This window comes from Carlito syrichta, unplaced genomic scaffold (assembly GCF_000164805.1).
Source record: "Carlito syrichta isolate Samal-C Ts95f unplaced genomic scaffold, Tarsius_syrichta-2.0.1 Scaffold314028, whole genome shotgun sequence".
Classification (NCBI taxonomy): Eukaryota; Metazoa; Chordata; class Mammalia; order Primates; family Tarsiidae; genus Carlito; species Carlito syrichta.
The window spans coordinates 830,386-841,634 of record NW_007258124.1 but is presented as its reverse complement, the minus strand read 5'-3'; the positions used below and the strand labels follow the sequence as shown (position 1 = coordinate 841,634).

The 11,249-nt window shown below is 40.0% G+C and overlaps 1 protein-coding gene across 2 annotated transcripts in view; it reads right to left on the bottom strand.

Moving 5' to 3' along the window:
- Positions 1–11,249, bottom strand: part of INTS2 (integrator complex subunit 2) — a 70,891-nt gene that overhangs the window by 54,693 nt on the left and 4,949 nt on the right. For both annotated transcript variants that reach the window (XM_021718948.1, XM_008070846.2), the window contains exons 4-7: positions 9,833–9,935; positions 8,092–8,205; positions 3,693–3,823; positions 3,293–3,466 (exon numbers count right to left, since the gene is read on the bottom strand). In XM_021718948.1, coding sequence (XP_021574623.1) covers positions 3,293–3,466; positions 3,693–3,823; positions 8,092–8,205; positions 9,833–9,935 — 522 coding nt within the window. The remainder of the gene's footprint in view (positions 1–3,292; positions 3,467–3,692; positions 3,824–8,091; positions 8,206–9,832; positions 9,936–11,249) is intronic.

Here is an 11,249-nt window from a genome sequence, read left to right as displayed (position 1 = left end):
CTCCATTAACTTTTGACCTCCACTTCTGACTTCCATTAGTGGAGTTGAGAATTTGGCTATCAGTCTGATTGATATTCTTTTCTAGGTGGCTTGTCTTTATCCTTTGCCTCTTTTAAGACTTCTTGGTCTTCTATAGTTTTATTACGATTACTTGGGGATTCATTTTTTGGGCTTATTGGATCAGAAGATTGGTGCCTTCCAATAGTTCTGGAAGATTCTTAGTCATTGTCTCTTTGAATATTGTATCTTCCTTGCTCCTTTCTCTCTTTTTAGAACTCTAGCTACTCGTGTGACCTTGTCACTCTGCTGTTCATGTCTCTTCACTTCTTTTTCTGATTTTCTGTCTCTTGTTTCTTGGGCTTCATCCTGGACAATGTCTTTTTCTCTATCCTTTAATTTGCTCATTCTCTGTTCAGATGTTTTAAATCTGTTTAGCTACTGAGTTTTTAATTTTAAATATATTATTTTTCACTTCTTGAGATTATTTTCTTGTCTTTCCCAAGTCCTGATTGGTCTTTCTTTATAATCCTTTTATTTTGTTTATTTTATTTTATTAACCAATCTTTTGTGTTATTTCTTTAAAACATATCAAACGGACGGGCTTGGTGGCTCAGCCTGTAATCCCGCGCTTTGGGAGGCCGAGGTGAGTGAATTGCCTGAACCTGCGGGTTTGAGACCCACCTGGGCAACTTGGCGAGACCTCATCTCTACAATAAATCAAAAATTAGCCGGGCATGGTAGCGCGCGCCTGTAGTGCCAGCTACTTGGAAGGCTGAGGCAGAAGGATCACGGGAGCCCAGCAGGTTGAGGTTGTAGTGGCCAGGAACATGCCACTGCACTCCAGTCTGGGTGACAGAGTGAGACCCCAACTCAAAATAATAATAATAATAATATTTATCCTACAGACCTCTTGTAATTATGAGTTTACAAGTCTATAATCTCCACAGTTCTTCAGGCAGGGATAATATTTTAGATATCTCTCACCCTGCAGGGCCTAACACCATACCTAACGTACAGAAAGCACTCAATGTATATCAAGTAGACGAATGAACAAAAACAATAACTATGAAAGCAGTTTTAAACTATGAAGGGCTAGTAAAATGTTAGTTATTATATTTAGAGTATTTCCAAGTAAAATATAATAAACTGTTTTCATAATAACAGTAAGCTCAAAGAAGAAAAGTTTATTACATACAAAGAACAATTAGAAACAACATTAAAAAAAAAAAAAAAGGTGAGCATGTCAAGTCTTAGGACAGTGCCCAACATTTATTTTTCTTTCTTTTTTTTTTGAGTTGGAGTCTCACTCTGTCGCCCAGACTGGAGTGCAGTGGCCACTCCCGGCCACCGCAGCCTTGACCTGCTGGGCTCCGGCGATTCTTCCGCCTCAGCCTTCCAAGTAGCTGGAATTACAGGCATGCGCCACCACTGATGCCCAGCTGATTTTTTGATTTACTGTAGAGATGAGGTCTCGCTGCCCAGGCGAGTCTCAAACCCACGGGCTCAGGCAATCCACTCACCTCAGCCTCCCAAAGGCGCGGGATTACAGGCTGAGCCACCGAGCCCAGCTTGGAGCCCAACATTTATAAAACATATGATAAACGTCAATTTCCTTTTAAAAAGCAAAGCCTAAAATCAGTTTTCCAGCTAAAAATAAAGTAGAACATGGATATAAAAAAATAGCGATGGACAACCTCCTCACATCCCCTCCCACTGTGGGAGATTTTCTGTCCTCTCAATAAATTCTGCTTTCTCAAAAAAAAAAACAACTAAATAGTGATTAGGCCAGGCACGGGGGCTCACGCCTGTAATCCCAGCACTTTGGGAGGCCAAGGTGGGAGGACTGCTTGAGGCCAGTAGTTCGAGACCAGCCTGAGCAATATAGCAAGACCACATGTCTTCAAAAAAATTTTTAAAAATTAGCCAGGTGTGGTGGTGCATCCTTGTAGTCACAGCAACTCAGGAGGCTGAGGTGGGAGGATCACCTGAGCCCAGGAGATCAAGGCCGTAGTGAGCCATGATCATGCTACTGCACTTCAGCCAGGGCAACAGAGTGAGAATCTGACTCAAGAAAAAAATTAAATTAAATTAAAATAGAAAATAAAACAATATCATTCCTCTCGCTAAATTTTTTTCATTTGGGAAAACATAGTTATTTTTTGGTTTTATTGTTTTATTTTATTTTATTTTTTTTTTTGAGTTGGAGTCTCACTCTGTCGCCCAGGCTGGAGTGCAGTGGCACGCTCATGGCCACCCCAGTGTTGACCTGCTGGGCTCCAGCGATCCTCCCACCTCAGACTTCCAAGTAGCTGGAACCACAGGCGCACACTACTACAACCAGTTAATTTTTTGTTTATAGTGGAGACAAGGTCTTGCCAAGTTGCCCGGGCTGGTCTCGAACCCAAGGGCTCTGGCAATCCACTCACCAAAGCCTCCCAAAGTGTTGGGATTACAGGCTTAGCAACCGAGCCTGGCCATTATCTTTTTTTTTTTTTTTTAAATGTTATGTTCATATTTTTTGTTTTTTAGACACAGGGCCTTACTATGTTGCCCAAGAGTGCAGTGGCTATTCACAGGTACAATCATAACACACTGCAGCCTAGAACGCCTGGGCTCAAGTGAACCTCCTACCTCAGATTCCCAAGAAGATGGGGTGACAGGTATACATGCTATAGCACACAGCTGTTGTTATTTTTAAATAAGCTAAATAAATATTTCAAAACTTTTACATTTTTAAATTTTATTTTATTATAGGAATGTAGGGTACAAGTGAGGATTAACTACATAGGTAGGCTCATGTAAGTGAAGTATGGGCTTCTAACTAGCCCTCACTTCCCCTAGTAATGAAACAGGTACCCTTTGTGCCCTTTGTGTTGTCGCGTGCCCCTTACCTTCCTCCCTCCCGCCCCTAGCAGTGCCCAGTGACTGCCAATCCCTCCCTTGTATTAATGAGACTAATGTTCAAAGCCCACTTATGGATGAGAACATACAGTATTCAGATTTTTGTTTCTGTGATAGAGCACTTAGTATGATGGTCTCCAACTCCATCCAATCAACTGCAAAGTCCATAATTTTGTTCTTCTTTATGGCTGTAGTTTTACTTTCTAATATGGTAAATATCAATAGAATAAAGCCACATACACACACACACACACAAATGGTCTTTGGTATCCACAGTAATTTTCGTAAATGTAAGACAATCCCTGAAACTATGATGTTTGAGAAACACTGGTCTAATTACATCATTCTGAAAGTGTCTGACCCTTAGTCTATACAGATATTTAACACTCACCTGCTGTCCATTTCGGATAAAAGTTCCAAACCAAGTCCGGACTTTCGCATTTGTTCCAAGAAGCAAACCACTAACAAAACAAACTAAGTCACTCACTCCATCTTCATAAGCTTCATTTTTAGTATGATCCAATGTCAAAGCCACACCAAGGCCTGGCAAGTGACATTCTTCCACCTAACAAAGCAAAGGAAATAAACTGAATTAAATATCATAGGGAAAAGGACCAAGATGCTTAAAATCTAAAGTTTCAAGGAAAACAGCTTACACAAAAACCCAGGGATGAAGGTAACACATCTAGTACCTAAATTCCCAACCTCTATAAGATTCTAAAACTATCTTGAGAAAAGTTCTTGGTCCTATATAAAGACCTCTGTCTCATGAAAAAAACAGGATCTCTTACCACCATGCCTCGGACCTTGAGGGCTTGAGAAGGATTCATTTTACATAAGAAACGTAAGGCATCTGTCCTGCGCCTTCCTCCAAGACTTTCTTCATCTTGTCGTTCTCCATTTTTTATCAGGCCCCTACAAACTAAGATGATAGGTACCATTTTCTTCAGCTTTATGAATTGTTTATGCAGATTAGACAGTACAAAAGAAAAAGCTCTAGAAATCTTAAAATCATAGCAATAGAAATTGGTCAAAATAAAGCAAAGAATAAAAAAAGACTTAAAAAATGAATAGTACCTTGTGGGATAACATCACACAAATACACTTGCAATTACAGTACCAATAAGATAAAGGGAATGGAAGACAAAAATAAATTTGAAGGAATTTTCCAAAATTTAATGAAAACTATAAACCTAGAAGTTCAATGAACCCCAAATAGTACAAATTCAAAGAAAATCATACCAAGACACATCAAAATCAAATTTCTGAAAACCAGTAATAAGGAGAAAAATCTTCAAAATAGCCAGAAGAAAAAGTAAATAAATAAACAAAAGTAGCTGGAAGAACAAAGAAGCATTACAGAGGAACCAAGATAAAAGTTAGTCCAAGCCACAGCATGGTGGCTCATGCATATAATCCCAGCACTTTGGGAGGCTGAGGCGAAAGGGTTACCTGAGCCCAGGAGTTTGAGACCAGCCACAGCAATTTGGTAAGACCCTGTCTCTACAATAAATTTTTAAAACTTAGCCAGGTATGGTGGCCCGCACCTATGATTCCAGCTGCTCAGAAGGCTGAGGCAGAAGGATTGCCTGAGCGCCAAAGGTTGAGGTAGTGATGGCCATAAGCTTGCCATTGCATGTCAACCTCAGGAACAAAATGAGACTACGACTCAAAAAAAAAAAAAAGTTAATGCAGACACTAGAATGACATCTTCGAACAGCTAAAAGAAAATGTCAACATTAAATTTTATACTCAATGAAAGTAACTTTCAAAAATTAGGATTTTTCAGACCAAAAAGCTGGGAAAATGTGTTGCCAACAAATCTGCACTACCAAAAATGAAAGAAATTTGTTCAAGCTAAGGGGAGATTATATCAGCTAGGCCAGGCGTAGTAGCTGATGCCTGTAATTCTAGCACTTTGGGAGGCCAAGGCAGGAGGATCACTTATAGGCAACATAGCACAATCCCCATCTCAAATAAGAAAAAAAAGGAAAAATTAAAAAAAGAAAGAGGATGGGTATGGTGGCTCACATACGTAACCCCAACACTTTGGGGGCAGAGGCGAGAGGATTACTGAGCCTCGGGGATCGAGATCAGCCTGAGCAACTTGGCAAGATCTCATCTCTACAATAAATAAAATAATTAGCCAGGTGTGGTGGTGGGTACCTGTAGTTCCAGCTACTTGGAAGGCTGAAGCAGAAAGATCACCAGACCACAGCAGGTCAAGGCTGCGGTGGCCATAAATATGCCATTGTACTTCAGCTTGGGCTACAGAATGGTATTCTGACTCAAAAAATAAATAAATAAATAGAAAATTTTTTTAAAAAAGGAAATATGAAGCTACAGAAAGGAATGAAGAGCACTAAAAATGTTAAGTATGTGGACAAAGAAGAAGATCCTTTTCCCCTCTGTTTTACACTTTAAAATAAAATTAACTGGTTTTTTTTTTGGTTTTGAGTTGGAGTCCTACTTCGATGCCCAGGCTAGAGTACAGTGGCATGCTCCTGGCCACTGCAGCCTCGACCTCCTGGGCTCCAGTGATCCTTCTGCCTCAGCCTTCGAAGCAGCTGGAACTACAGGCATGTGACACCATGCCCAGTTAATTTTTTGATTTATTGTAGAAACAGGTCTCATCAAGTTGCCCAGGCTGGTCTCAAACCCCTTGGTTCGGGCAATCCACTCGCCTCGGCCTCCCAAAGTGCTGGGATTACAGGCTGAGCCACCAAGCCTGGCCTAAAATTAACTGTTTAAAGCAAAAGTAATAAGAATATACCCTAAGGTTTTAACACACGTAAAAGTAGAATCTATGACAACAATGACACAAGGGGAAGGGGAAAAAGGGAACAAATAAAAAAACAAGATAGACTTAAACCTAACCGCCACAATAATCATATTAAATGGTCTATGTATATGGTCTAAACACTTCAATAAAAAGACAGAGACTGTTACTGGATTAAAAAAAAAAACCAACTATACCTGTCCACAAAAAATCTACCTTAAACAGTATAAAGATAGATAGATCAAAGATTACAGATACATTAAAAATAAAAAGATAGGCCAGGCTTGGTGGCTGAGCCTGTAATCTCACGCCTTGGGAGGCTGAGGTGAGTGGATTGCCTGAGCCCGCGAGTTCAAGATCCACCTGGGCAACTTGGCGAGACCTCATCTCTACAATAAATCAAAATGAGCCGAGTGTGGTAGCGTGTGCCTGTAGTTCCAGCTACTTGGAAAGCTGAGGCGGAATGATTGCTAGAGGCCTGCAGGTCGAGGCTGCGGTGGCCGGGAGCGGCAACTGCACTCCAGTCTGGGCGACAGAGTGAGATTCCAACTCAAAAAAAAAAAAAAAGTATATTTCCTAATAAAAAGAAGAAGGCTCAATTCATCAAAAAGACGTAATAATCCTAAATACACATAAAGTCAATAATAGGGCTTCAAAATACATGCAGCAAAACTGACCGAACTAAAATAAGAAACAGACAAATCCACAATTAAGTTTGGAGATATCAACACTCCTCTCGGTAACTAACAGAACAAGTTGACAAGAAATCATCCAGGACACAGTTTGCAAAAAGTTTTTACATATCATGTAATATTCAGTAAATCTCTTAGAAGAGTTAAGGAAATATTATCAATATTTCCATTTTACAAATGAGAAGTATCTTGATGGAGATCACACAATGAGTGAGTGAAAAAATATCAGGAATCATAACCCCAGATCCCAGTGCTTTTCCCTCCCTGGCTCCGAATTCACAAATTATCTTGCTTAACAAATATTTTGGGATGGGAGCGGCGGCTCAAGCCTGTAATCCCAGCGCTTTGGGAGGCCAAGGCGAGAGGACTGCCTGAGTTAGGGTTCGAGATCAGCCTGAGCAACATGGTGAGACCTCATCTCTACAATAAATCAAAAAATTAGCCAGGCATGGTAGCTACTTGGAAGGCTGAGGCAGAAGGATCGCCTGAGCCCAGCAGTTGAGGCTGTGGTGGCTGTGGGCATACCACTGCACTCCAGCTTGGGTGACAGAGTGAAACTCTGACTCAAAAATAAAAATAAAATAAATGTTTTTATTTTTATATCACTCATACCAAACAACAATCTTAATCACCAGAAGTCCGAAATAGAGGTGAAAAATTTTAATTTATTTGTCTCAATTTCTACCCTATACTTTTCTGCAAAATGACAGCAATAAAGCTAAAAAAAAAAAAAGGTCTGACTGCTGGGATTCTGATTACACATATCTCATATTGCTCTCTGGCTATTTCACAGACATGTATCTCCTCCCATTTGCTCCCTGATCACAAGGACTACATCTTCTGGTTCCTTGATACATTTTACTGTTCTTTTTTTATTTATTTTTTGAGTTGGAGTCTCACTCTGTCGCCCAGACTGGAGTGCAGTGGCCGCTCCCGGCCACCACAGCCTCGACCTGCTGGGCTCCGGCGATCCTTCCGACTCAGCCTTCCAAGTAGCCGGAATTACAGGCATGCGCTACCACGCCCGGCTGATTTTTTGATTTATTGTAGAGATGAGTTCTCGCTGCCCAGGCGGGTCTCGAACCCGCAGGCTCAGGCAATCCACTTACCTCAGCCTCCCAAAGGTGCGGGATTACAGGCTGAGCCACCGAGCCCAGCTCATTTTACTGTTCTTATAGCATCGGTGACTAACGCCAAAAAAAAATTTTGCTACATACTCACAATACTTAAATTTGCAATGTCAGTACAATTTTTAAATCTTGAAACTCATTATTTCTACAATAAATACTCACTAATAAACTTTCAAAAGACAAAATCTCAAAATCCCATAAATGGTTTTTCTTTTTTTTTTTTTTGAGTTGGAGTCTTACTCTGCCACCCAGACTGGAGTGCAGTGGCTGCTCCCAGTCACCGCAGCCTCAACCTGCTGGGCTCTGGCGATGCTTCCGCCTCAGCCTTCCAAGTAGCTGGAACTACAGGCGCACACTACCATGCCCGGCTAATTTTTTTGATTTATTGTAGAGATGAGGTCTCACCAAGTTGCCCAGGCGGGTCTCGAACCTGCGGGCTTAGGTAATCCACTCACCTCAGCCTCCCAAAGCGCGGGATTACAGGCTGAGTCACCGAGCCCAGCTATGTTTTTTCTTAACTAAAAAAAAAATTGGTGCTGTACATACTCAAGCAAATCTCTTCAATATCTCATTTTTAAATTATATTTACCTTCATTAAAACTATCAGGAACATTGGCCACCAAGAGACACAAGAACCAAGCACCATTTCTAACATGTAGCAAGGCTTCAGCTACATCAACTATAGGAAGCAAGGAAGGGAGCTCTATAAGAAAACAAAGGTAGAGTTACTATTACAGAGTAATATTTCATCATATTATATATTAAACAGTTTTTGACATTTCACAGATGTCATCTAATTCAATTAAAGTGCTTTCTTTTCATCTTCTAGAACTGAGCTATCCAGCAAGATGGTCACTAGTCCCATGTGGCTATTTAAATTTAATTAAGTTAAAAACAATTCACTTCCTTAGTCACACTAGCCACATTTCAAGTAATGTTAGCCACATGAGGCTAGTGGCACACACAACAATACAGAATACTGAACAGCACAACATGGAACATTGCAGAATAAAAAAACAAATAAAAAGCTGGGCACAGTGGTTTGTGCCTGTAATCCTATCTACTTGAGAGGCTAAAGTGGAAGGATTGCTTGAGAATAGGAGTTTGAGACCAGACTAGGCAACAGAGTGAGACCCACATTTCTAAAAATTTGTAAAAGTGTTTAAAACATTGCAGAAAGCTTTATTGGACAGTGCTGGTCTAAAGAGTTATTTTCAGGAAAATCTTTGCATTTGTATGCCCTTTTTTATTTCTATTATTCACACCAATTATAAAGAATCAGGAAAATAAATACAAACAAGAAAATTATAAATTAGCCCCGAATGCGGTAGCTCAACCCTGTAATCCCAGCACTTTTGGAAGTGGAGGCGAAAGGACTACGTGAGTCCACTGGTTCAAGATCAGCCAGGGCAACATGGCAAGACCCTGTCTCTACAATAAACCAAAAAATTAGCTGGGTGTGGTGGCACACATCTGTAGTTCCAGCTACCTGTAAGGCTGAAGTAGAAGGATCACCTGAGCCCAGTTGGTAGAGGATGTGGTGGCCATGAGCATGCCAACTGAACTCCAGCTTGGGTGGCAGAGTGAGACTCCAACTCAAAAAAAAAAATTAATTTATTAAAACCAAATCTAATCTCATTGTTTAAAGTTAATAATATAAAATATTTTTTTGTTTTGTTTTTTAAATTGGAATCTCACTCTGTTGCCCAGACTGGAGTGCAATGGCACGCTCCTGGCTACTGCAGCTTCGACCTGCTGGGCTCTGGCGATCCTTCCACCTCAGCCTTCCAAGTAGCTGGAACCACAGGTGCAAACTATCACGCCCAGCTAATTTTTACTTTATTGTAGAAACGAGATCTTGCCAAGTTACCCAGGTGGGTCTAAAACCTGCAGGCTCAGGCAATCTACTCACCTCGGCCTCCCAAAGTGCTGGGATTACAGGCTGAGTCACCGAGCCCGGCAATGTAAAATATTTTACTTTCATTCCCTGTGGATATTGTTTTTGTTTTAACTTTTAACAAAACATGGGATTATATTCTACTTACCACTTTGCCTTTGCTTTTTCCATTTAACATACTGAAAACATTTTCTAAAATCGTTAACAAGCATTAAACTCATTCAATCAAGTATACTATTTTAATGTCTGCATAATATGCCATACTATGGAAATAATAAAATTTACTTAATCATTGTCCAACTACTTGTCATTTTTGACTTAAACATTTATTAGATGGCCCTTAAAATAACACAACATTTTAGGCTAAGAAGTTACACAGGATGATTTAACAAGAAAATATATGTGAAATGTATCTTAGTACTCAGAACAATACCTGCTTGTAAAATACAAAGTACATCTGCAGCTTCCTCCAAATAGACTGGACTCTCAAAGAGCTCAGAAGACTTGAAAAAAAATTCTCCATTAGACTCAGACACCTTTAAAAAGAAAAAGAAAAAAGACATGAACTCTATTAACTTCAAGTAATGAATTCCCTTATTATTTTTATAATTATTTCTTTTTCTTTTAAGAGACAAAGTCTCTATGCTGCACAGGCTGGTCTTGAGCTCCTGGGCTCAAGCAATCCTCCCACCTCAACTTCCCCAGTAGCAAAGATTACAGGTGTGAGCCATCACACCCAGTTCTATCATTATTTCTTGACCTCACAGATTGTTTCTTAATATGTTACTAACATACTATGGCAAAATATCCAGTAGTCAATCAGTTTTAACCAATTTAACCACAAGTAGCAATCACATTAATTATTATTCAGACATGACAGCTATCGGTTTCAAAAACTGATTTCTACTTAAATATTTGGAGTCAAGAATAATTAAAAAATAAGGCAAGCTAAAGAAATGAACTATAAGCTGGGCTTGGTGGCTCAACCTGTAATACCATGCTTTGGGAGGCTGAGGTGAGTGGATTGCCTGAACCCACGGGTTCGAGACCTGCCTGGGCAACTTGACGAGACCGCATCTCTACAATAAATTAAAAAAAAAATTAGCCAGGCGTGGTAGCGCGCACCTGTAGTTCCAGCTACTTGGAAGGCTAAGGCGGAAGGATCGCCGGAACCCAGCAGGTAGAGGCTGCGGTGTCCGGGAGTGTGCTACTGTACTCCAGTCTGGGCAACAGAGTGAGACTCCAACTCAAAAAAAAAAAAAAAAAAAGAACTACAAATGCTACCAACATAAGCTGTTGATTAAAAGAAGCTAACAACTACAAACTTAAAGCAATATAGCAAAATAAATTTATGTTCTATTCTGAATAAACTATTCGAAAATCAATTAAAACTTAAATCAACAAAACCTACTAACTTTTTTGAAAATGTTCTACAGTAGTTTTATCACTTATTTCCCATGATAAAGAGTACAATACTGAAAAACTGGAAACTCCCAGAGGAGAAAAGTCACTTAATTTATTAGAGTCATCAAGTGATGTAGAAGGAAAGATATAGAAAAAAAATTGGTTGAAATTTAAAAGTATCAGTATAGTAGAAAAGAGAAGGAAATTATTATTTATGATAAAAAGAAATTCTACAGAGAATTGTAATATATCTTAAAAACTTTTACCTAAACTGGGCTCGGTGGCTCAGCCTGTAATCCCAGTGCTTTGGGAGGCTGAGGTGAGTGGATTGCCTGAGCCCGCGGGTTCAAGACCCACCTGGGCAAATTGGCAAGACCTCATCTCTACAATAAATCAAAATGAGCCGGGTGTGGTAGCACGCCTGTAGTTCCAGCTACTTGGAAGGG